The sequence below is a fragment of the Aedes aegypti genome, chromosome 2 (assembly GCF_002204515.2).
Source record: "Aedes aegypti strain LVP_AGWG chromosome 2, AaegL5.0 Primary Assembly, whole genome shotgun sequence".
In the NCBI taxonomy this organism is placed as follows: Eukaryota; Metazoa; Arthropoda; class Insecta; order Diptera; family Culicidae; genus Aedes; species Aedes aegypti.
In genome coordinates this window covers 414,693,299-414,719,942 of record NC_035108.1, presented here as the reverse complement: position 1 = coordinate 414,719,942, position 26,644 = coordinate 414,693,299, and the positions used below count along the sequence as shown (strand labels likewise).

Sequence of the window (26,644 nt, the reverse complement as noted above, 5' to 3'; positions counted from 1 at the left end):
TGTTGTTCTTGGTTGCTGTACACACAGGGAGTCGGTAACAACTCCAGGTTTGTGAATCGTTACGGTAGACCTTGCAGTTTCTGGATAAGCTATTGGAGTAACAGGAATTTTTCTGGCTCGGAATGAGCTAGAAGTACTAGCTGTTGGAAGGTCGATTCCATCCCTATGCAGCTGAAGTAAATCGTAAACTGTTGGATCAGATCTAGCTATTTCCGGTAGTGGAGCCCTTGGAGATCTAAACAAAGCATCTTGAACATCTACTGCGTTGTTGTTGGGGGTGAAAGATTTCTGAAGAGTGTTCGCTGGCAGAGATACACATTCTTGGGTTTCCAGCTGGGCGTCGATGTCAGTTAACATTGGGTGCTTGGCTCCCGCGTTGTCCTTAGGGGTATAGGAGCTACCTCCCTTGTCCGTCCCTCTTCCGGTCGCGACGGAGCGCCGAGGGTTGTTCGTCAGTTCCGGGGTGGGGTAGACGTTCGCACTGACGAGGCCTCGACTACTCGGTGGCTCCACCGGGAAAATGCGGCGGTTTGCTTCATGTTGTTTGCTGAGTGTGGGATCAATCAATTGCCCTGATGAGGAGGTGGTCGGATGGCTTTTCTGTTTGCTGTTGAGATTCGAGTTCGTTGCTGCTGTGCTGGTGGATTTTTGCCTAGTCCTCTTAACTTTCGAGTAGTTATAGCGATTAACGGAATGATGAGGGAACATTTTGTTCGTTAGTTTCTATCTCACGTGGCGTACGGATTTAAGAGAGGACTAGAACAAACAGTGTTATTTAGGAGTCTGAAATGTAGCCAGAAGCGTTTAACATCGGCTCATCCCCAGAGGAGATTTCAATGTCGGCGGTTTCTGGTGAATAATCCGACGGGGTTTCAGTTGTCCAGAGGTTTCCTGTAGGAGAGGCAGTGTTTTTGTGCGTTTATTGCGAGATTCGTAGCTGTCGTAGTTAGCAACTTTCTTTTTCGCACTGCTTTTTTTAGCGTCCATTGCTGGCTTGGTATTGCTCAGTTCTGTGGTACTTTTTGGGACTAACAGACTGTCAGTTTTTTTGGGTATGTAAATGTCCCGGATTACAGCTATTTCCTTGTCCTTCATGGCCAGCTCGGTTTCCAATGAACGGATTTTTTGAACTAGGTCTTTGATTGTTCCATGTTCCTTGACCAGGGTGAGCCTTTCTTGTGGCGTAAGTTTTAGTGTTGCTTCCAGCCTCGCAATCTGAGCGTCTTTGTTCTGAACATCCGCGAGTAAGGCTTCTATCTTTTCGTCCTTGCGTTTCATCTCCTTCAAAGCGTTGTCCACTTTGGCGGAAAGTTCCTCAAAACGTTGCTCGTTACTAGCGGCTACAACAGAGGCGACCGATTTTGGATTATGCTTTAGATCGTACTGTCGTTTGGCCGCTGGGCCGCTGTCTACGCGTAGATGTTGAATCTCTTCCTCCTTGACGTAAGATGGGCATTTTCTGCTTGCCAGTGGGTGATCCGTTGTATTGCACCTTCTGCAGTAAGCGGAGCTGGTACATGGATTTTCTTTGTCGTTCATGTGGTCACCGGAACAATTACCACATGTGAGTCTGTTCTGGTGTTGACAGCGAGTGCGCGTGTGACCGAAGTCCCAGCAGCAGTAGCACAGCATAGGGGAGGGGTAGAAGGGGCGGGTACGGCAACGACTCCATCCTACGTAGATATTCTCGGGGGTAAGTGTGCCTTGAATAGTGAGGATAATGGTGGGGGTATTGATAAGCTCATTCCCATTACGCCTTGTAATTCTTCTGAGTTCCTTGACACCTTGAGGCTTCAGTTCTTCCATCAGTTCGTTGTCGGAGTACACACGAGCTTCACTACAGCTGATGACGCATTTTGAAACATTGAGCACTGGGTGTTCAACGATCTTTATGGGGAAACCATCGATGAGCGCTGACATGTTTTTCAGTTTCTCGACGTGGAATTTATTCCGCAGCTTCAAAACATATGAAGCACCTCGGGATTCCGGATAGGCTCCGTCCACTTTCGCTCCTAAGTAGCTTTCAACCGATTTCCTTAAGAGAATCAACGATTGCGGGAGGCTTCCCTGAACTGCTCCATCTCGACGATTAGACGGACCCACATCCCCTATGGGGAAGGGGTCAGTCCCCGACGGCATGTCGGAGGACCGATACCAACACTATTTTTGTGACACCGATCACTGAAAGATATTTTTTACCCGCACACTGCTGAAGTGATCTTCGTCGCACAGTATACCACTCACCGAGCGGTTTTTGCGTTTGATAACGAACAAAGCCAAGCTATCCTATTGTTCGAATTTTTCACACCACACAGACTGGACCGGCTTGGGTCTGTTTTTGCCAGGAAATTAATTTGATTTACGCACTGCTGGGCTTTTTAATAGTCAACTTATTCAACGTTTCACTTATTTGTAGAGAGCACTTTCCGAAAACTTTTAGGAGAGCACCCCCACGGGAGATGTTCTGGGAGTTATACGCGAAGGTATTTTACGGGAGCGATTTAATGACGCGACCGTTTGCTACAGGCATAAGCTGTCTACTGAGGAGAAAATAAAAAAAAAATTGCGGGGTAATTCAAAAATAATTTTGGAGTCACCTCAGATAAAACTTGTGTGAGTTCTAAGTACACCTTGTTGAATTCCTTCGAGGATCTCTGAAAGACCTCCTGAATGATTGATGAAATTCATTCTTAAATGTAGAAAAAACATTAGAATTTCAAAATAATGTCCTACAAGACGTTTGGAAAAAAATAATAGTAGAAATTCGAACGAATCCCTGAATCCTGAAATTTCATAATTTTAGTATTAAGAAATAAAACAAAAATATGTATATGTAAAATGTACTAGTCTACGTCGGTTGACGAAAATAAATAAAAAAAATAAATAAATAAAATCTTAAATAAAGTATTGAAGAATTCATATAGATTGCATAGCATAGCATAGACTGACTGTACATGTCAATGGTTGCTACTCCGTGATTGATCGGAACTGGTAAAAATTGCACTACGATCCAAATTAATAAAGGATGGGAGTTTCCGCTTACTCTCGAAGTGCAATTTTAACAGAAGGAAGAGGAAGAAATGTTAGGGTGTAATGATTGTTGCTTCTAGAGACCGAGAATACCTCTGCATCTTCACAATCACCTCGAGAAGGGTGTTTATTAGTGAGGGAGTAAAAGATCTGGGAGTCACCTTTGGTCGGTGATGCGATCCATAGACAAAGGGGAAATATACGAATTATACTTAAAGGTAGTTTTGTATTTTTGTCTCGAGATGTTTTTGGTAGAAGATTTAAAAAATACGTCAACATCTATAATTTAGAACAATTCAAAAGAAGTTTTTATTAATGGCAAAAACAGAAAATTACATGTATATATTTATTATATGAAACAGGAATAATGCCGACACTTGTAGTGACGCACATAGTTTGTTTGAAAATTACATATGAGTATTACTGTGCATTTTTATCTCGAGATGGAAGAAGTTTGAAAAAATACGTCAACATTCACAATGTCGAACAATTCTAAAGCTATTTTTAGTAATGACAAAAAGAGAAAAATATATGTATATTGAAATTGTATAAAACAAGCATAGTGACGAACCATACAAAGTTTGTGTAAATATTACATAAAAGTAACGCTTTCATGAAAAAATGTGTTATCGTAAGCATGAAACGAACTCACCAGTTGGTAATCCATTCTCGACTGAACACAAATATTTATTCGCACTCACACAGCGCGAACAGCAAAACTTTTTGGCGTCCCAAAAACAAACCGTCTTGCTTGGGCTTTCCGAAACACAGACGCGCTAAAACAGGTAAAAAAGTTCTCCGTCGACGAAAACATACGCAAAACCGAGAACAAAACCTCTCCGAAGACGCAAAAACCGAACCGTCCTGCATGGGCTTCACGAAGCACTCAGTATTGAGTATTTTGTGGAAAATAATATTGGCTCAAGATCGGTCGCATGCGTGTACTGAGTACACGCACCTTGAAAACAGCTCGCTTTTCATAAACAGCTCGAGCGAGGTGGTGCAGACGATGGCTGAATGCGCGACCGCTCTTGAGTTAAAGAAATGTTTGAACCACAGCAACAATATTTTGATGATATGCTGAAGACAATCCAAGAGCAATTTCTGCAGGAACTTAATGAGGAATCCTAGAATCAAACTTATCGAGGAATTCTTGAGTTTGAGCTTGATTGGCCGCCCGTGGTTGCTACTCCAGTATCGCCAGATCAGCTGCACTTACACAAGGAATCAACCAGATGACTGCTTGGGATTAACAGACACCCTCAGTGTATTAGTGCTGGTGATCTTCTATTTTTAGGCAACAATGGTGCCTGCCACGTCAGAATGCTGACCAATGAGGGGAAGGGGAAGGAGTTGATGTTGCATTCAACTGGCTCCCACGGTAGACCGTATATACCACTGCATCTACGCCAGTCCATGCGGGAAGGGTGAAGGGGTGAATGTAGCCGAAATTCCCTGAGAACTCAAGGTTTTTTCCAGGTTGAATAAAATTCCCTGATAATTCCAGGTCTTCCAGGCTTTTCCAGGTAGTAGACACTCTGAGTAGTTCTCTCAGGTTTGGAGTTTGTTTTGATGGGTTCTATCATGCACTGTCATCCCTCCGATATAATCATAGCTTACATCTTAATATACTTAACATTGATATTTGACGCCGAATAGTATTTACGAATAGGTTATACAATTAACCCAATTTGAAACTATTGCATACAGTTTGCACCTGAATGCAAAATCTTGATTTTTTTTTATTATAGAATATCGTTGCTTCTAAGGAGCGTTCGGATCAATGACTGTTTCTCTTTTCTTTTCGTACTTTAACTTTTAACAACCTTTCATCACGGAAAATATATAGACAATATGCGCTGAACACTTACTGTTCAAATAAGAATATGACAAACTTACCTTCGATGAGACCGAATAACCGAAATAGTCGATTACATTGTATTAGTAACCGAAAACTCCACACTCCACGTATGTCTTCAATCGCCTTCGGCCCCACTCTGGTCCCCGGCCAACCCGGAGAAGAAATCCGCCGCGTTAGTTTGTTTCGACGACGGTAGATTGTGGGTCATCGCTTTCTTGTCCGGTTTGCTGTTGTACTTGATGTCGTCAAATTCTTCGAAATACTTGATATTCCAGAAGCGGATATCATTGTCATGCGAGCTGGAAGCGATCAGCTCTCCGGTGCTGTTGATATCCATTGTCTCGACCGCCAACGAGTGCTGACCGACTATGCCGAGCACTCGTCCCGGTACCAAGTGCATTGCCCGCAGAATGCCATCTTCGCCGCCGGTAACCGCTATCCGTTCCGTGATGGGGACCATCTTGTTGACACCCGCCTTTGGACCTGCTCGAATTGAAGTTCACGATTATTAGCAAGGTGTGCAGAACAAATTTGTCAAAATACATTACCAATGAAAGCGTCACAATGATATCCAAACTGTCCCCAGTTGAATGTGTAAAAGTTGCCTTTTGACGAGCCGACCACGAGTTTGCTGTCTCTCCGGAACACTCCCATGCAGGTCAGTTCCTCCTCGTACGGCTCGGATTGAACGTACATTTTCCTAAAATTATTCGCAAAGTAATGGATTGAATTTGTTTGAATCGATAATTAAGGATATTATAAATTCAAAATTCAGGGCTGGCAACGAGTCTTGAAAATAGGAACTTTGCCTACGAACAGAGTTTGACTTAACATAGAATCTACCTAGAGATTTCACTAAAAATGTTCCACAGCTTTTTTTTTGGGAGTCTTCGTGACATTATACTTATCACTACTGTTCGTATTTTTTTTTAATTTTATCAAAGATTAATTAATTAAGGTAATTTCCTAAAGATTCCTTCAGATATTACTTCGAAAACTTCTTCAAGAGTTCGTTTAGCGACTTGTTGCGGGCTTCCTGAGAAATTATTTCAAGAATTTCGTTTTGGCTACCTTTATGAAATCAGACTGAAATTTTCCTAAGGATAACCACCATCAGGAATTCCTCCAAGAGTTCTGACAACTCGGTCGAGGCAGATTTTTTGTGTGTACAAGTTACAACATGGACGTGAAGTGTTGTGCTTGTGGGGAGCTTTTAAAGATGGGATGGATAGTAATTACTTCGCGTTCCCGGTTCACTTCTACTTCTCTATAAAGTTATATACATAGCCGGAGCCCAGATAGCTACAAAAGTGTTCTGTCCATATCTCTGTGATTACACGTCCAATTGAAACTTTTTAAGCCGCATTCGAATAACAAAGAGTTATTTTTATTTCGGATGTATTTTTCCAACAACCTTTTTTGACTTTTGTATACTAAATTTTTACTTGAAGTTGTTACATTTTTCAAAAAACACACTGAAAAATCATATCTAATTTCCTCAGCATTGGATCGATCAAAATTTTAAATCAAAGTGTCATGAGAATCGTAATCTTATATTCCCTACCCCACGAAATTTCGGCGGAAAAATCTGGAAAGTATTCAAAATCAATGAAACAGTCAGTCAAGTCATCGTGCAAAAGTTTGGGTTCACCCCTCAGTATGATGCAAATCGTGCAAAAGTTTGGGTTCACCTGAGCTGCACGCACATCATTTTTGTCAATATCTCTGCCATTTTTCAACCGATTTTAATAGTTTAAAGCTTTTTGAGCGCAAATAATGGCGCGTACATGATTGGTTTGAGATTTCACAGATTTAAGTAAGTTCAGGTGTACCCAAACTTTTGCACGATGACTTGACTGACTGTTTCATTGATTTTGAATATTTTCCAGATTTTTCCGCCAAAATTTTGTGGGGTCTCTTCAAAGAATATAAGATTACGATTCTCATGACACTTTGATTTAAAATTTTGATTGATCCAATTGTGAGGAGATTAGTTATGATTTTTCTTTGAATTGATTTTTTTTTTGAAAAATGTCACAACTTCAAGTATAAATTTAGTATACAAAGTTCAAAGAATGTTTTTAGAAAAATACATACGAAGTAAGAGTAACTCTTTGCCTTTCGAATGCGGCTTAGAGAGTTTCAATTGATCTTGTAATCACAGAGATATGGACTGAACACTTTTGCATGTTTTTAAGGGGGTGAACCCAAATTTATGCACGGGAGTGTAAGTGCTAATGGGGTAAGCCCACCCATCGCCGCAAGATTACACGTCCTAGGGGAGGGAAAACCCTAATTAAATTTCGGAGTTTATAATATTTAACATGAGAAAATGCTTACTGGAGAAATATTTGGAAATGCTGTATGAATGATTTCTGATGAAAAACTAAACTGAAAACGAATTCTTGAAGGAATTCGAATATTAACATGCATGGAAGAATGACTCGTTAAATCGATGTAGGAACTTGTGGGGAAATTCTTGTACAGTTGCCTAGAACAATAGTAACTAAAGAGTGACTTCAAAGCTATAAGCATTTGTTAAAAAATGACTAGAAATACAAATACGTTCTACATGAATGATAACGAATCTACATATGGTGTGAAATATAAAATGTGTGTACCGTAAAGTGCCCTAATTCAGCGCATTGCCTAATTCCGCGCATTTCATACAAAATTATTTATATATGGAAATACACATTAATACTTCAGGAACTTTTAACGCCATTTGATGCTACTTTGATTTAGAATAAGTTTGAATCACGTATAAAAGCAAATGAAGCAGTTTTTTGCGGCGTAAAAAAATAATCAGTGGAGGCCCGTCTAAGTAGAGGCCATTTTTTCTATTTCCTTAGCGTCCGTGCTAAGATTGTAGGACACAAACAAACGTGATTTCTTTATTATTTTTTTTTTATTTTTCATGCAATATTCTATGGAACTACTTGCTACAGATATGTTTCTTGATGCTTCTATGAAATCTTATCAAATATTAGCATAATTATTGAGATTTATCCCAAAAAGTATTGCGCGGAATTAGGGCACGTCATTTTTTATAAGTCCCTAATTCCGCGCACTGCTATTCACAGAACAACAAACAAGTAAGACATGCTATATTCGTCTTCACAGCTGAATATTTATCTGAGGAAGTACAGTCGACTCTCCATAACTCGATATTCAAGGGACCATCGACTTATAGAATTATCGAGTTATAGAACATACCGATACCAAAAATTCTAAAATCAAAGGTTCAAATTTCTATATTTCCAATACTTTTATGACCACTTCTGTAAGCAAACAACACTATTTTGTTGACAGCATTTTGAAAAAAATATCTTTGGGAACTTTTTTTAAAAATGCTCGAAAAATCCCTTCTTTTACTAAAAAAATATTTTTTTTATTTTTATGTTTTTAACTTTTATTACATCTTGCAATTCCTTTATTCACTGCCATACCAGAAAAGGTCCATGTTTCCCTGTATAAAAAAGCGTTTTTAGATGAATATCGAGTTATGGAGGGAAATTTTTCTCCCACGTGACATTTACTAGTCAACTAGTCAAAGATATCGAGTTATAGAAATATCGACTTATGGAGAGCATGATGTATGGAAATTTAAAGGAACCGCAAAATCCATCGAGTTATAGAATATATCGAGTTATAGAACATCGAGTTGTGGAGAGTCGACTGTATTTTCATGCATAAATACGTTTCACAAACAACCGGAATATCGGGAAAGCCCACTTACAGGAAAACTAGCGGCCGTTCAGAAACCACGTGGTCATTCATGGTGGGAGGAACAGTTTGTTCAAAACCAAGGTCCATAAACATTTGTTATTGTATGAAAAGTGCAGAATACAAATATACAGACTTAAATTATTTTACAGCAATCCGTGAATTTCACCGTAATCTCAACAGCTGAAAAGTTCGGTGAAATAAATCAACGGAGTACGGTAATTTTTTACAGTTTTCGGTAAAATTTCACCGGAATCCGTTGAATTTCGATGGAATTACGGTGTTTTATTTTGCCGAACTGTTCAGCTGTTGAGATTACGGTGAAATTCACGGATTACGGTAAAAAAGTTAAGTGTGTAGAGGTAGTCGGGGCGGTTTCGCCAAACTGCATAATTTTTTGAAATTTCTTCTGGAATAACATGCAATCCCCGAAGTTGACAAGGAAGAGGAAAAATATTAACGCAGATTCCGCTGTCGCGAAACGTCCAAATGCAGCCAGTCGTTTTTATAACTGAAAAATTGAAAATTGTATTCAAAATAAACTGTTATAAAAACCTCAGTGTTCGGAGCAGTTTTTCCAAAGATGCTGATAAATCTAAACACAAGACTATAGTTATTTTTAATGTCTGCTACTTTTTCTGGTATGAAATTTCACTTCAAAGGCTTTTTATGCTTCAGTGTGATGCAATTGCATATTTGCTGGGATGTTCATGTGAGGGTTTGAACAGCTTGCGCATGATTGATGGAAACACAGAGATGAATAAGAAAAAAAACTCAGCAATGACGGAAAAAAGAAGGCCGTCTTCGCGAGTCTCGTCTCAGAAAAAGAATATAACAAATGTGTATCCTTATATCATGTGATAGTCGAAAAATTATAAAAAAAGTCTACGTTACGGCTCATACCAAACTTTACTTTTTTCATACAAAAAATGTTATGGAGGGGGATAGGGTGTTGAAAATGTTCAATTTCAGCGTTACGTAATGAATGGATGCTGCCTTATATAAAATTAATGTTAATTTGATTGTTTCGCGAGTGCGCGGAATTAGGCATTTTTCTGCGCGGAATATGGAAAAGCGTGTAAAAAATGCACGGAATTAGGCAATTTCAACGAGTGAACTATTTCAAAAAAATCACAATTGTAACGTTTGAATACAGTCTAGTTTATATTTTTCCCATAACCTAAAACAGATTTGCTAGCGATACACCCAGAAAGCTTTTTTGTTGGTGCAATACTAATTTTTAATTAAGCATTTGAAATGTTTTTTTCGTTAACTGCGCTGAATTACGGCACTTTACGGTACCGTAATCCGAGGGCAAATTGATCAATTTTTCACAACTTTTTGTCATGATTTTCTTTGGAATTCAAAAATTGTTAAATTTATTTCGGTAAACTCAGTACTTCATTGATCTCTATCAGTTCATGTAATCGATTTTTTATGAAATAAAGTTTAACATTTCATAAAATTAGTTTTAATATCAAAAATTGAAAATGACACATTCTTTTTTTTTGTATGGTATTCAGTTGGAGCTGCCTGACAGCTTCACTTGTCAAGGCTGAACCCTCGGTCTGGCTTTTGCCAAGTTTCCCCTCTACCAGAACCAATACTCAGACGGACTAGGCAATGGCGCCCACATGAACACTGCTTTTTATTAGTATTGTGACGTGGTACTTTTTGAAAAGTACCCATATTCCCTTGTTTCTGAGAAAAGGAAGCATTGTGAAAATCAGCAGCTCCATCAGAATTTGTTTGAAATAGTAGTGTCATTACTAATACTGTCTAGTCGAAATGGTTTTAAATAATTTGTCATTCAAGTGCTATTCTGATTACTCCTGTCTTTTACGTAAGATTAGAGTCTTAAATGTCAATTGTCGTCAAGTCTTAACAAAATTAGGCTGTTTAGTAAGAGTTCTAGTTAATTTCATTTTTGTTGTTAAAAGTATTTATTGGTCATTACGTTCATATATCCTTAAAGAAAAAAGTCGCTTTCCTTGTCTGTTCAACAATTTTTCGAAACTAGCAAGTGTACCCTAATGATCGATCTCAGCGTCTTACTTTCCATAGTAATTTTTATAGTGAATATTGAAAAGTAAAGTTACCTTAGGCTTCTATTAGGGGAAGTGGTGGTAAAATGAACAGGGGTGGTAAAATGAACACCGTGCCTTTTACCGAGAAAAAACAAATTTTGATGAATTTTTATCACGCACGGACGATTTAGAGCATAAATCTCAGTGTTCAAGTTGATACGTAGGTCAATTGAAGTGAAAATATCAACGAAATCTAAGATTTTAGAAAACCATGTTTGAAAATTAGAACTGACATAACTTTTAGCTCGGACGACTTGAGGTTTTTCAGTGAGGATAATATCGTTATGATATGATGTCAAATCTGATGCCTTTAGAATTCTTTTTGAATGGGTTACAATCATTAATGGATGTATTTTCATTGGGGCAATGAAAATTTTCAGAAATATTTGTTTTGTCCACGTTTTTTGCATGGTGTTCATTTTACCACCAACCGCTGTTCATTTTACCCACATAGTGCAGGTAAAATGAACATTTGCATCGCTTTTTGATAGCGATGAAAACATGTGAAAATTTAGCTATTTTAGTCTGAATCCATGTTGCTGCTATAGATTACATCCCTATTTTTGATGTTGTGCGATAGAACTAAACAAATTCCTCGTTTTTCTATCAGAAAGAAGATGATTTCCTTAAGGTGTTCATTTTACCACCCCTTCCCCTACAGTCTCCTACAAGATTCACTTTTCGGTGGCAAATGCAATGCTTCACAACGCCCACTTTCTACTTGTAAATTTTGCGAAAATCAAGCTGGAATTAGATTATTTATACCGCTGTTACAAAAGAAGTATTTCTTTTTTTTTTTTATTAATTTCTTTATTAGTATCATTCCAAACATTACATTCATTTCTTATATCTAGGTGTTCTGTGTTATTTGACAACACTATCATCCTAATTTGGTAAAACAAATTTAAGATTTAATTAACATTTTGTTAACAACATATTACATTTCATTTGCCGTAGCAGTTCAGTTTTTTTTACAGGTGAGTTGATGTCACCTGCTTATAAGACAAAAATAAAATGTTTTTAATATACTTAACCTAACTTAACCTAAACATATAACGCATTAATCGTGGCAATAGAAGATTGTAACGATTTTTGCCTGAAATTATTAATGATTGTATTTGACATTTGTTCCAATGTTTCAACATTGGATATTCTATGTAACTCATTGGTACTATACCAGGGAGGAAGCCTCAGAATCATTTTCAAAATTTTATTTTGAATTCTCTGCAGAGCTTTCTTCCTGGTATTACAACAGCTAGTCCATATTGGTACAGCATACAACATGGCTGGCCTGAAAATTTGTTTGAATATCAACAGCTTGTTCTTAAGACAAAGTTTTGATTTTCTATTAATAAGGGGATAGAGACATTTTACATATTTATTACATTTGGCTTGAATGCCCTCAATGTGATTTTTTAAAGTTAAATTCTTATCTAGCATGAGCCCTAGATACTTAACTTCATCTGACCAATTTATTGGAACCCCTCTCATCGTGACAACATGTCTACTTGAAGGTTTCAAATAAAGAGCTTTTGGTTTATGTGGGAATATTATTAGTTGAGTTTTGGAAGCATAAGGAGAAATCTTCCATTTTTGCAAGTATGAAGAAAAAATATCCAAACTTTTTTGCAATCGACTACAGATGACACGCAGGCTTCGTCCTTTGGCGGAGAGGCCTGTGTCATCCGCAAACAAAGATTTTTGACATCCCTGAGGTAGCTCAGGTAAGTCAGATGTGAAAATATTGTATAATATTGGTCCCAAAATGCTGCCTTGAGGAACACCAGCTCTTACAGGAAGTCTTTCAGATCTGGAGTTCTGATAATTAACCTGAAGTGTACGATTTGACAGATAACTTTGAATTATTCTAACAATGTATGTTGGAAAATTAAAGTTTTTTAATTTTACAATCAAACCTTCATGCCAAACACTGTCGAATGCTTTTTCTATGTCTAGAAGAGCAAGACCAGTAGAATAGCCTTCAGATTTGTTGGAACGGATCAAATTTGTTACACGTAAAAGTTGATGAGTGGTCGAATGTCCATGGCGGAATCCGAACTGTTCATTGGCAAAAATTGAATTTTCGTTGATGTGGGCCATCATTCTGTTCAAAATAACTTTTTCAAAAAGTTTACTGATGGAGGAAAGCAAACTGATTGGACGATAGCTAGAAGCTTCTGCAGGATTTTTGTCTGGTTTTAAAATTGGAACAACCTTAGCATTTTTCCATTTGTCAGGAAAATATGCTAATTGAAAACATTTGTTAAATATATCAACTAAAAATTATAAGCTACTTTCTGGAAGTTTCTTGATGAGGATGTAAAAAATTCCATCATCGCCAGGAGCTTTCATGTTTTTGAATTTTTTAATAATAGTTCTCACTTCTTCCAAATCAGTCTCCCAGGCATTTTCGAAAACGTTCTCTTGATTGAGAATATTTTCGAACTCCTGAGTAACTTCATTTTCAATTGGACTAGTAAGTCCTAAATTAAAATTGTGCGCACTTTCAAACTGCATAGCAAGTTTTTGAGCTTTTTCGCAATTAGTTAGTAATAATTTGTTTTCCTCTTTCAATGCCGGTATTGGCTTCTGAGGTTTTTTCAAGATTTTCGATAATTTCCAAAAGGGCTTAGAGCCAGGGTCCAATTGAGAAATTTTATTTTCAAAATTTTTGTTTCTTAATTGAGCAAAACGTTTCTTGATTTCTTTCTGCAAATCCTGCCATATAATTTTCATAGCAGGATCGCGAGTGCGTTGAAATTGCCTTCTCCTCACGTTTTTAAGACGGATCAAAAGTTTAAGATCATCGTCTATAATCACGGATTCAAATTTTACTTCACATTTTGGAATTGCAATGCTCCGGGCTTCAACAATGGAATTTGTTAAAGTTTCAAGAGCATTGTCAATATCAAGTTTAGTTTCTAAAGAAATGTCAAGATTAGAGTCAACATACGTTGTATATATATTCCAGTCAGCTCGTAAATAATTGAAAGTGGAGCTGATAGGATTGAGAATCGCTTCTTGGGATATTTGAAATGTAACAAGGACATGATCAGAATCAAAATCAGCATGAGTAATCAGTTGGCTACAAAGATGACTAGAGTCGGTTAAGACCAAATCAATCGTAGATGGATTTCTAGAAGAGGAAAAACATGTAGGGCTATCAGGGTATTCAATTGAGAAATATCCTGAAGAGCACTCATCAAATAAAATTCTGCCGTTGGAATTACTTTGAGAATTATTCCATGACCGATGTTTGGCATTAAAGTCACCAATGACAAAAAATTTTGACTTATTGCGAGTCAATTTACGCAAGTCAGTTTGGAGCAAATTAACTTGCTGCCCAGAGCATTGAAAAGGCAAATAGGCAGCTATGAAAGTATATTTACCAAACTGTGTTTCAACAGAAACACCTAAAGTTTCAAAAACTTTAGTTTCAAATGATGAAAACAGTTGATGTTTTATACGCCTATGAATGATGATTGCAACTCCTCCACATGCCCCATCAAGTCGATCATTACGATAAACAAAAAAGTTAGGATCTCTTTTGAGTTTAGATCCAGGTTTTAAATACGTTTCGGTAATAACTGCTATATGCACGTTATTAACCGTAAGAAAATTAAACAGCTCGTCCTCTTTACCATTCAGAGAACGAGCATTCCAATTTAAAATATTTAAATTATTATTTGGATCCATTAGAAAAACGTAATCCAATAACAATTTGATTTGTAAATTTTACACCTACTTGGACTGCTTCAGTCATAGTGGTGGCTTTGAACATTGCATCAATCATTAGATTCAATTGTTCAGTTAGAAAATTAAAATCAGCGGCAGACATGTCATGTGATTTCCCATTGGAATTTCCGGTAGACGAAGAAGCGGAGTTACCTGTGGCGGTAGGGTTTTTTCCATTTGATTTGAAACAAGTAGAATGGGTACCCATGGATCGAACAGGGGAGGAGTTCGAATTTCCTGCTACGATATCGGCAAAGGATTTACCGTGGGTAGATACATTCGAAATAGAAAGATTCGAACGGCTACCCGACGGATTAAAATTAGTTTGTGAATGAGCATGATTATGATCTTCCTGATGGGTATGATTCATGATCAAGCGATCGTTAACTGAAAAATGAGCATTGTTCGATACTCTACCAGGCAAATTCCGGAAACGACCGTTATCGTAACGGATATTATCTTTCATCTGCCTGGCACGAGCCTCAATGACCCTTTTGCGTGAAGGACAATTCCAAAAATTGGACTTATGGTTAGCCCCGCAATTACAACATATGAATTTGGTGGTATCTTCCTTCACTGGACAGACGTCTTTGGCGTGAGAAGAACCTTCGCAAATCATGCATTTAGCATCCATGCGACAATTTTTTGTACCATGACCCCACTTTTGGCACCGACGGCACTGAGTGGGGTTCTGGTAATTTCCTCCAGGTTTCTGGAAATGTTCCCATGTCACACGGACATCAAATAAAAGTTTTGCTTTTTCTAAAGCTTTAATATTATTTAGTTCTTTTTTGTTAAAGTGAACTAAATAAAATTCTTGAGAAAGCCCTTTCCGAACAATGCCAGATTGGGTTCTCTTTTTCATAATGATTACTTGGACTGGGGAAAATCCAAGTAAATCATTTATTCCATTTTTGATCTCTTCAGGTGATTTATAGTCACTTGAGAGACCTTTCAAGACAACTTTGAACAAACGTTCAGTTTTGTCGTCATAAGTAAAAAATTTGTGCTTCTTCTCTTCAAGATGTTTGAGAAGAAGCTCACGATCTTTAAGAGTTTCCGGCAAAACGCGACAGTCTCCTTTCTTTGCGATTTGGAAGGAAACCTTGATTCCCCTAATGGAGTTCAAGATCTCCTGCCTAAATCCCCCAAATTCGGAACAACTGACCACGATAGGCGGCACTCTTTGCTTCCTCACTTGAATCAAAGAGCCTGGGCTAGAGGCTGCTTCGATTTGGTGTTCGGAAAATTTGTCTAGAGCATCGAACTGATTGCTCATTTCGATACAATTATTCATTTCACCCTTGGAAGAAACTTCGCATTCCGGGGAAGCGTCCTTTCTTCCATTCTTGCCACGTGTAGTGACAGTTTTAAAACCCACTTTTTTTGAAGGAAGTAGTGAATTCAGAGATTCACCCTTCCTTTTGTTTGTTGTTGATACCATGTTTAATTAATAAACGAAAGAAGACGTGACCTTCGAAAGGTTTTTTCCCAAGACGGTGTCCAAGAAGGATTACCACCGCTAGCTTTCGCCAACGGGTCCAACGAAAAATCGAAGGCACGGGTCCAAACAAGGATCGTAAAGGGATCAATAGTAGAAAAAATAGTACTGAAAAGTACTGTTTTAGTAGCACTGAAAAGTACCGTTTTTAATTTTAGCACTGAAAAGTACTGTTTTTGTAGCACTGAAAGTACTGTTTTATTGCTTTAGGTAGTTTTTAAGAAAACTTCCAAGAGCAGAGAGAATTCGTGTACGCACAGCACGAAGGTACGATGCGCACTGAGAGGTATTTCTTATTATGGCAATGTAAAAACCATATTAAAATAAGATTGTCGCCACTTATTTCTACTCAGTGAATCTACTAGTCATTTTCTTAAGAGTTCCTAAGTATTCCCTACGTCGTATATGATAACGATGTATCTAGCTAGCTAATAGGAAGAGTGGCTACGGATCATTCTGGTTAGCAAAATGCAAACTGAACGTCATCAATAGTATTAATGTCCACTTCGAATAGATTAATTATTTGAAATGGGCATCAATTCTATCAATGACGCAGAATGTCCGTTGGATCACATCCGAGATATTATTGCGTCTATGCCATATGAATTATGACGCGGCTTTAAGCAAAACATGCCAAAATGTGATACCACCACTACAGGTTACGCCTTTGGTTTCCATCATATGGGCTAATGGATTATGCCCTCCCATCGCGGCAAGGTCGCATAACCAAGGGGAGGGAATATCAAAAATTGAAAATGACACATTGGGGCGAAATTGATCACTATACAATAGAGCACATTTTAGAATGTAAAATTTCCCTATATACTAAATTTGGGTCTCCTTAATCTGAAAATGATGTCAAAATTCTTACAACTTGTGTATATCATCATTTTATTGCAAAATTAAATTTTGTAAATCTGCATAATACGCCTAAATGTATGCAATTTCCCTTGAAATAAGCACGTTACTAATAAACGGTTTTACGAGCATAAAACGATTCTTGAAATGCTGTACGATTTCAAAAATGAGTTCAGCAGTTCACGCTGAAGCTAACACAACATTTTTAACACTCAAAGTTTACATGTAGACATACCACCAGTGGATTGTTTAGCACAGACATTTTCAACTGTATTTCTTACACTTTCAAAAACTGTGAATATTTCTATGCAAAACTGACTTTAATAAAAATGAAATAGTTTAAAATCATCATTAGACATCTATAAACTAGGAAACATGGAATGTCTGTGATGCCAACAAAGTATTAAGCATCCGTGAAAGGAAATGCTATTTGGTACCGACCTGATCAAATTCACCCAGTGGTCAATTTGCCCCCGGATTACGGTACCTAGAAATTTGGAATATTTCTTAACAGTTATTTGTCCAGGGTAAAACTTAGTTGTCATAAATGTGGCGCATTGGAGATTTCACTCCTCATTTTTTACGAGACAAATCGTAGTTTATCAAACCCATGAGCTCCGTAAAACAAACTGGGGATTGAATTTGTATCGACATTTTTGTTTATGAATAAAATACTAGCTAAAAATTGTTAAAGTTTTTTCAAATCATACAAATCAAATTAGTTGCAGCATTTTAACAAATTTGCAAAATGAAGCAGGAAAATTTTTAGAAGATTTTGATTTTTTATTTTGTCAGAATCCAAAATTTAAAAGCAACTATCAACTAAAATCTCAGGATAATTTTGACATAGAATTAAAGTTTTTTCCTGCCCATACAAAGTAACTCTAGAAAGCCATTTATTGTTGACAAACTCAAGGTAAACTTATTTAGTTAGATATTGCGCATTAGTAATTAGAAAAACGTACTAGAAAAGCATACTAAACATAACATTTCAACTGAAGGTTTCAATAAAAGAATCATCGAAAATAATTATGACACTCGGTGAGTTGTCTCGTTTATCTGTTTTTCGAACCTAACATTGAATAAATCAGCAATGCTGGCTTGCCTTCCGGAGAAGTTATGTTGATGTTCTTTCAGAAGGTAGGTTTATAATTTCTTCTTAAGCCGAAGATTACTGCATAAATTTCATTAGCAATTCATTCAACAGGTCTATCAGATATTGGTCCTGGTATTTGTCGAAATTTGTTTGCACATCTGCTCAGAAATTTAGCCCAAAGTCGTTTCCTAAGTTTTGTCAAAATCTTCTTCAAAAAAATTTCCAAAGAGAATTTGTATTTTGTGCTTGGCTATTTTGATGATGTCATTGAAAAGTCGCCCACATTTTTTAATGCTATACGAGAGGAAGTATTAAACTTAACCCTTCGTAGCTCAAAAGCCAATTAAAATTATTGGCAGGTATCTGACGAAATATCTTTTTCAGACAACATGCAATTTTTTTTTGAATTCTACGCAAAAGATATATTAAGGGAAACTTTCATCAAAAGGAACCCATTTCTGTCACGATAACTTCATCTTTGGAACTAGAAAAGGCAGCTGACTGGTTAACTACTTCCATCATCAATGCTTACAACGAAAGCTGGACTGCTGCAAAGGAGCGATCTACTTGCAGAGATGTCCCTCAATGGAACTACATGTTAGAGAAACTTAGGAAAGGAGCTTGAAAACAATTCAATCGGGCCAAATTGACGCGAAATTGGTATCTGTTTCTGTGGGCCTTCCTTAACCGAATGGTTAGAGTCCGCGGAAATTTCCTTGACTTCCCTGGGCATAGAGTATCATCGTATCTCATTTCACCGTAATCTCAACAGCTAAACAGTTCGGTGAAATAAAACACCGTAATTCCGTTGAAATTTTACGGATTCCGTTGATTTTTCACGGAATACTGTAAAAATTTACCGTACTCCGTTAATTTATTTCACCGAACTGTTCAGCTGTTGAGATTTTACAGGAATCCGTAAAATAATTTAAGTGTGTACGAATGCGAAAATGGAAACTTTGACAAAGAAAGCTCTCAGCTAATAACTATGGATGTGCTCATAAGAACACCAAGAAGAATGGTATCTGTACAAAAAGGCTTTGGAGATACATGTGCGAAGGCATAAAAATTTTTCATGAAGCTCAAGACTTTGGAAAGTTCTCTCTCAGGGTCATAATAATGTTTTTTTTTTCTTTATTAACGAGATCTCGGAATAGATTATAATAATGGTCTAGGAGTGTTAAAAAAGGACGATGGGTTTTATACTGCAGATACGCAAGAAAGTGTGGAATTAATGGTGAAAACTCATTTTCCAGATAGAGATTTTCATTTTTCTTCAGGTGTTCAGTTAGTGATTGTTTGCCATGAAAAATCTCCAAGATTATTCCTAAGGAATTCCTCCAAAAAAATTTTTTTGGATATCTTAAACAAACTATATTTTTCAAAATAAAATGCTATAAAATTTTTTCAGGGCATCCATCAGAAATTCCTTCATATATTATTTTAAAAAAATTTCAAGAAACCCCTTAGTCCTCCAGAATTGTATTCAGTGATTCAACCGGTTTTATAGAACTCCCGTTCAAAACATGTTAGAATATTCATCCAGAAACTTCTCCAGATGTCTTCAAGGATTTATCAGGATTTTCTACAAGATTGTCCTTCAGAATTTTTTTAAGATTTTAACTAGGCATTTCTCTAAGAATACTTCCAGGAATTACTCTAGAGATTGCTCCTAGGATTTTTTTTTGGGGATTCCTCCTATAGTTCGAAGAGATTTCTCAAGGAAGTTTTCATGTTTTTTTTTCTTTCAAGCATTCTTGTAGAAGTTTTTCACGCATTTCTCCAAGGAAAAGTAAATGAAAATTTTCCAGAAAACTGAGAAATGATTAAAAAAAATCGTGGCGTATTCCTAAAGCAAATCTTAGGGTAACTTCTGTTAAAACTTGTGTATGTTCTCAAGTCAACCTTGATGGATAAGGATTTCTAGAAGGATCGACTCTATTAGAAGGTTTTCAAGAGTATAGCTAAGATAATTAAAAAAAGAAGTAGAACTCTGAATAATACCTTGCAGGATTATGTGAAGGAATTCCTGGAAAAAACATAGGACTAAATCCCTAAAAAATGTGTAGGAATGATCGGATGATTTCTTGGAAAAATGCTGTAGTGAATACTGGTGTGAAACCTTAAATGAACTTTTCAATATTCTATGGGGATTTGATGAGAAATTCATTGCAAAATGTTTGGAAGTACTAAAGTAATTCATGAATGATATGCTGAAAAAAAAATCTAGAGAGCCTCCATTTCGAATTTAATGAATTATTTGAAATCTATTGAGTATTTACTCGAATAACCCCTCGAATAATTTTTGGAGCAAATCTTTGGAATAACCGTAGATGACAGGGCGTAGAAATCCTGGTCGGGTTTCTTGAAAAAAAAAACTTGAACGAATTTTACCAAAAACTCTGGAATTAATCTTTGCGGGTTCACAATCGGAGAATTCGGCTGAAAAGTAAGTGAGAAAATATCTGGAGGAATTCTTACACTGAGGAAAAAAAATATTTCGATTTCCATAAGAAACGATTATGAAATTTTACCAAAAGAAAATATTATAAATTTCATACGATGGGGCTATGAACGAATTAGCTTGTGGTATGGTATGAGTTTTGCAGTACAGTAGTATAAATTTCATAAAAGCGTCGTATTAAATCTAAGGATGTTTGTTATGAGCATCAAAGTGTACTTATATGAAGCTCAGTATATTCAAGTATGTTCTTTATATGAAAATATATGTAATTTATTTCATATTATTATGCCTTTTGTAATGTTTAATTATAACAAGAGGTGTTCTCGTAGTTTTCTTAAATTTATACAACCAAATTTTAAAAAGTAAAAAATCATTCATCAGAAAGTATATATTTTATAAACAATGATAACAAATCAATAGTTTTTCTCCCAGTTGAAATTCCCATCCAATCGAATATTGCCGTTGTAAAACTGTTAAGAGCTTGGCACCCCTCGCGGAAGCTTCATCGTCACTATTGATAAATTGGACAGATTCTGAAGAAGATAGTCGATTATCAATTACTGATCCTATAGGATAGTCTTTGAAAAATTGTTTAAGGTTACTAGAGGTAGTAACGTTGAAGTGCTCAAGGCTTTCCTGAAACAAGTTCTGGAAAAATTCCTGTAAACATCTTTTGGAAAAAAGCTGGAAGAACTGGTAGGTGATTTTCTTGAAGAATGACTGGAGAGAAGCCTGTATTAGTTTCTGATATTGTTCTAAATGAAACCTCTGGAGAAACCGCTACGATAATTCCTGAAGCTGTTCTCGAGAATTGTGAGAAGAGTGAGAATTATAAAAATCTGCAAGCAAGATAAAAAAGAGACTTTAGAGACCATTTTGGTTAAAATAGAGAATGAGTAGTGTTTAATCCTTCGACCTTGACGCTTGCTCCTGCGGGGGCGCGCGAAGAGGGCAGGATTAAACATGTCGCGCGTCGGTAGTGAAGTAGTGAAAAAGTGATCGGTTCGTTAGTAGTGTTTGATCCTTCGACCTTGACGCTTGCTCCTGCGGGGGCCGGCGATGAGGGTAGGATCAAATTTGTCGCGCGTCGTTCGTTCAGAGAAATGAAAAAGCGTCGCAGATCGTTAGTAGTGTTTGATCTATTGATCGCGTCGCTTGCTCCTGCGTGGGCGAGTGACGAGCACTTGTTCGGCGTACAATACGATTATCGGATTATTTCGCGAATCCGGTTAGGCGTGATTATATCATGGATCGCATCACCAAACATTGGTGACTCCCAGATCTCTACCCTATCCCGCTAACCCAATATCCTTTCCATGACAACCGTGGAGATGCAGAGGTGATCTCGGTCTCTAGTAACAACGGTAGTCACACTAACATTCCTTCCCTTCTCCGATGACCGTAAGAACGTGGCCGGCGCCGTTATTGACTTTTAAATTTGAGCTCTCGATTTGTGCACATTGAAGAATGGTAAGCTAATCCCAAGCCCCATTCATTAATTCCCTGTGCAACTTCGATTGTTCTGGTTAATCACGGAGTAGCAACTACGAATTGTACGGTCATCTATGCTTATGCTTATGCTTATGCATTTTGGTTAAAATAGAGAATTTATAGACTTTTTATAAAAAATAGACATTTTAAAGACATGCATAAAAATAATCTCAAAAACGAAACCTGCTACCAACCCTAGATATGTTAAGCCTTTACTGATTAAATATAGAGGTATTACGAACATCAATTATGGTTGATAAGGCGACGATAAAAGTTCATACTCGAAAGGATTCTCACTGAACAGTGCAAATAGCGGCGCAGCCAAATTTTTTCGATTAAAGAGAATTTTCTTGCAAATAATGCCTCGATATAATTTCTCTGATTGTGATCGAAATTCTCTGAGAATTCCAGGTTGAGTAAAGTTCTCCGATAATTCCAGATTGTTCATGTTATATTCAGGCAGTAGACTCCTTTAACACAGGAGGACCAACTTTCCGATGTAGATTATTTTTTTTTTCACTTATGGTTCACAAAACAAGATAACATGATAGGGTCAGGAGTGTTTGACCAAATAGTAAATGTATATTATGCACTGGGAAGCTGACCAACAGTTTTTCAGACTGAAATTAATACCATTTTTGAATGCGTAGACATTGTCTTACAAGGCGCTACAGAGATGGTAATATATGTAATTTATACGGATAGCAAAACAGCCTTAAACGCTTTAAAGTCTAGAATTTACACATCAAGACTTGTTCGGAAGTAGGCCAAGCTGCTGCAGCAATTGTCCTATCTAAAGACGAATGCCCCCTCTGGGTAAAGTCTCTCTAAACAAAAAAAAAATTGCCCTATCGTAATAAGGTTAATCTATATTGGATTCATTGCCATTGCGGAATAGAAGGAAACGTAAAAGCTGATCAATAGGCAAAACAAGGTTTTTCCATGCAGTTTATCGGGACTCAACCATTCTCCGGAATGGCCTCTTGTGCTCTGAAAATGCAATTAAAAAGCTGGATGAAGACAAAAATTAAACTTAACTGGAAGAGCGCAATGGACTCGCGTCAGTCCGAATGAACCAGACGCCTATCAAACACTAAAACTGTTAAACCCTAATAAACACGATATAAGTACTTACATTGGCTTAATAACAGGCCTCAAAATTATAGGTAAATGGCAAGAAGATATGTGTTGTTTCTGCAAATTAGAAAGCGAAAGAACTGAATGTTTATTGTGCAAATGTGTTGCACTATACCACAAGCGTTGCAGATATTTACATAAATGCTTGCTAGAGCCTAATGAAGTTCGGGTCTATCATGTAAAACAGGTACTAAATTTGAGGAAAATAACCATCATCGTTTTATAAATTTTCAAAACCGTTTTTTTTTGGCTTACAATTAAAGATAAGTCCTTAAAAACTATCATTGCACTGCACTTGCTATCTGTAATGCGATAATAGATTTTAATGAGGATTTATTAGAATTTTAACGAAAAAACTGGTTTTTAATTTTTGATGATTGCTGATGATTGAATGATGCTTAAGCATTAACGTTCAACGCTCCGTCATCGTAATATTCGTCACCATCAAAACTTCAAAAGCAGTTTTTTTTTTGTTCAGAACTAAAAATTATTCGATGTAAATGTGTTTACTGTATTTCGGTTGGATAATAGAACACAATGAACACATTGTCCTGTTAATTTTCTTAAAATCACTAGATGAAAATTATATAAACTTCAGATAAATTGAAAATAAATTTGCGTAAGTCTCTGAAGGTTTCTCTGGAAACTCTATAAAAATATATTTTAGAGACCATTTTCGTTAAAATAGAGGCATTGAAGGCTTGCATTAGAACAGTGACCAAATCTCTAAAAAGAGACCTGCTATAAGCCCTGAAGATTTAAAACCTAGTCTGTTGTATACTCACCTTTGTGGTATATTGATGGTCGTCAGGTAACCATCTCCACTCGTCATCAGCAGGTACTTTTTCTGCTCGTTCGTAATTATACAGGAGATGAAATCTTCCACTTCCTTCAGTTTGAAAACGGGATCCTTCTGCCTAAGATCCCACAGCTTGAGCACTCCTCCATCATCCCCGGTGGCAAACGTGTGCTCCGTGATCATACTCATCGTGTAGACCGGTTCCTCATGGGCATCGTCCCAAAATCGTTTCAACTTGCCTGTTTCCACGTCCGTCACCATAATGGAGCGATCTCTCGCTGTGGAAATGAGCAAATCTCCGTCTGCGTTGAATTCCACGTCCCGGACAGATTTGGTGTGGGTTTCGTGGGTGTTCACGATGGTGCACTCGTCATTTGTGAACTTGTAGACAATTACGTCCCCAGTTGTCGTTCCCACGGCCAAAAGGTCCTGGTCCGGATGAAAGCACAGATCCGTTACGAAATCCTCTGTCTTTATGTCTGGAGGCTTCGATCTTGGCTTCTTGATTTCGGTAATTATGGCTTTGATCACTTCATCCTCCTCCATGTCCTCATCGTAGTCATCGATTACCCTCTTCGGAACCGTGTTCGTCGTGCTGCTGTCTTCTCCGTCATTTTCCTGCTCCTTATCGGAATCTGAATCATCCGAATCGTCCTCGTCGTCGCTTGACGATGTTCCAATCTCTTCATTCGGATTATATTCTTCATCATCTCCTTCTATCTCCTCGATCTCCTCTGTTATGGGAAATTCCTCCAGCACGTACGGTTCCACCAGAAATTCCGGCTCCGTCCCGGAATCGAAATCGTCGTCGTCGGAATCGTCTCCCATGGAGTGACCGAACTTCGGTGAGTTGAAATTCCTCCTAAAAATCATAAAACAAAGAAAATCAGTACAATATTTGCTGCAGTGGACGCATATATCGAGGTTAGGGCCAAGGCTGAGCCATATCTACGCGCACTCATCGCCCTCAGCAAAAACTTACATTTTGTCGTGAATTTTGAGGCTGTTTCGCGAGACCTGCACGAATAATAGAAAGCTAGTCGGATCCGTGAAACTACTAGCACTTCTTTGGAATTCCTTTACGCACCAGGCACAAAGCGCACAACGTGTGGAAAAGATTGAAAGGATTTTGTTTTGTTCACACTCGCGGCGCAACCAACGAAACGACGGAGAACAAAACGACGACGACGACCAGCAGCACAAAAACAAACGACACGAACGGAGTTTTTCGCTTTCTGCAACAAATGTCATCCGCAGGGTTGGAACACATACCAGGGCTGCATCACAAAAATTGCGTGGTATTAACGAGCGGCTTAAGCGGCCCTTATAGGCCTATTCAAATGACGTCTCAAATCAGCTGATCGGGAAGCACTTTGACATTTCTTCTATGAAAATGACAGGCACGTGTTAGCACCGGTCCTCCACCGATGTAAACAAATGCATAGACGGATCTGTCACATGAAAAGGCCTATACGACGAAGATATTGACAATATATTTATTGTCAATACTTGACGGCAATAGGCAAATTTAATGCCCCACCATCATATAGAGGTCGCTAGGGAAGGAGAGAAATGTCATTGAAAATGTTTGTTTACGTCCAAAATTCAATTTTCGACCCAAAAATTAGCACATAATCAATTAATTATTAAACTATTGGCATAATCATTTCGACCCTTTATTCTTGCGATACGCGTGATTTCATAACAAATTTAACCACAAACAAAGAATCCGAAAGTTTATAACCCATGTAGCCAAACACCAATTTTTCAATTTTATCCAACTAATCGTACATGAGCACTGACCGGATCTGTACATTTTCGAAGGAAAAAAAGTTTATCATGTTTTTCAATGCTCTCTGATCGTCTACAACATAACTATTCCAAAAAAGTGTAATATGTGTGCTCTTTCCTATGCTGCACACGATGCGTTCTCAACCCAACCTCTTTTATGACGGTTCTCCTACTAGCTACCAGATGTCGAAGTGATCGTTCAGCTTTGAAAATATTAGCCTATATTTTTACCGAGTTTGACTAGGGTCAGCCACCCGCATAGAAAATTACCATTCTTTTTTTATGATTATGGTAGTGCGCAAACGTCAAACTCGAACGAATGCGGTACGAACGCATCTAGTCAGTTACAGTGAACTGACTGAAATGAATGGAAAAACTGATTTGCTTCTGAAAAGGAATCACTAAAGAGATTTGTGGGCTTCGTAGCCGTGTGATTTGTGTCGTAAGGCCTTGGACAGCATCGTGTCGAAGAGTGTGGGTTTTCGAAAGGATGGTTTATCTGCTGTGCCACAGGACGTTGCATGCTAGCCCATTGTTTAGTGTATGGTGTATAAATAAATAAATAGATTAGTGTAATTTGTTGTAGCAAATGTTCTACAGCGACTCCCATTTGAACTGACATTTCTTTTCGTCTCTGTTTCAACTAGGAAATGTATTGCAAGAAAATATGCTCAAGAAGAGCAAATGGAACTCTCTATAGAAAATGTTTGAACCCTTCGGTCGAGAAATGTATTTACAAGTAGCTTGAAGGCTGGTTTGCTACTGACAAGAAAAGGAATCGCCTATTTCGATGCGTGGAAAATTTCTTCTCAGTAGGGTTTATTCAAAAATTTCATAACGCTGAAATTATCCATTTTCGACACCCACCCACCCCCTAGTGACGCGTTTTATATGAATATTATCCAAATTTTGTATTGGCTGTAACGTATTCAGGATACCCACCGACCCCCTTCCGCGTTATGCAATTTATGAATCGGCCCGAAATGGTCCAGAAAATCACATTTTTCTGATCGAAGTACGCAGTTGGGAAGAGATGTCATTTCAAAGGGGGCTCTCTGTGGGAAGTTT

At 37.6% G+C, this 26,644-nt stretch overlaps 1 protein-coding gene across 1 annotated transcript; it reads right to left on the bottom strand.

The window, feature by feature from the left end:
• Window positions 1–4,720: 4,720 nt before the first annotated feature.
• LOC5567960 (WD repeat-containing protein 55 homolog) lies at window positions 4,721–25,014 on the bottom strand. The gene is made up of 4 exons (XM_001657731.2): window positions 24,768–25,014; window positions 23,772–24,647; window positions 5,440–5,591; window positions 4,721–5,374 (listed from the first exon to the last, which is right to left on the bottom strand). Coding segments are annotated over exons 1-4 (1,398 nt in total). The 5' UTR covers window positions 24,770–25,014; the 3' UTR covers window positions 4,721–5,006.
• Window positions 25,015–26,644: the final 1,630 nt, after the last annotated feature.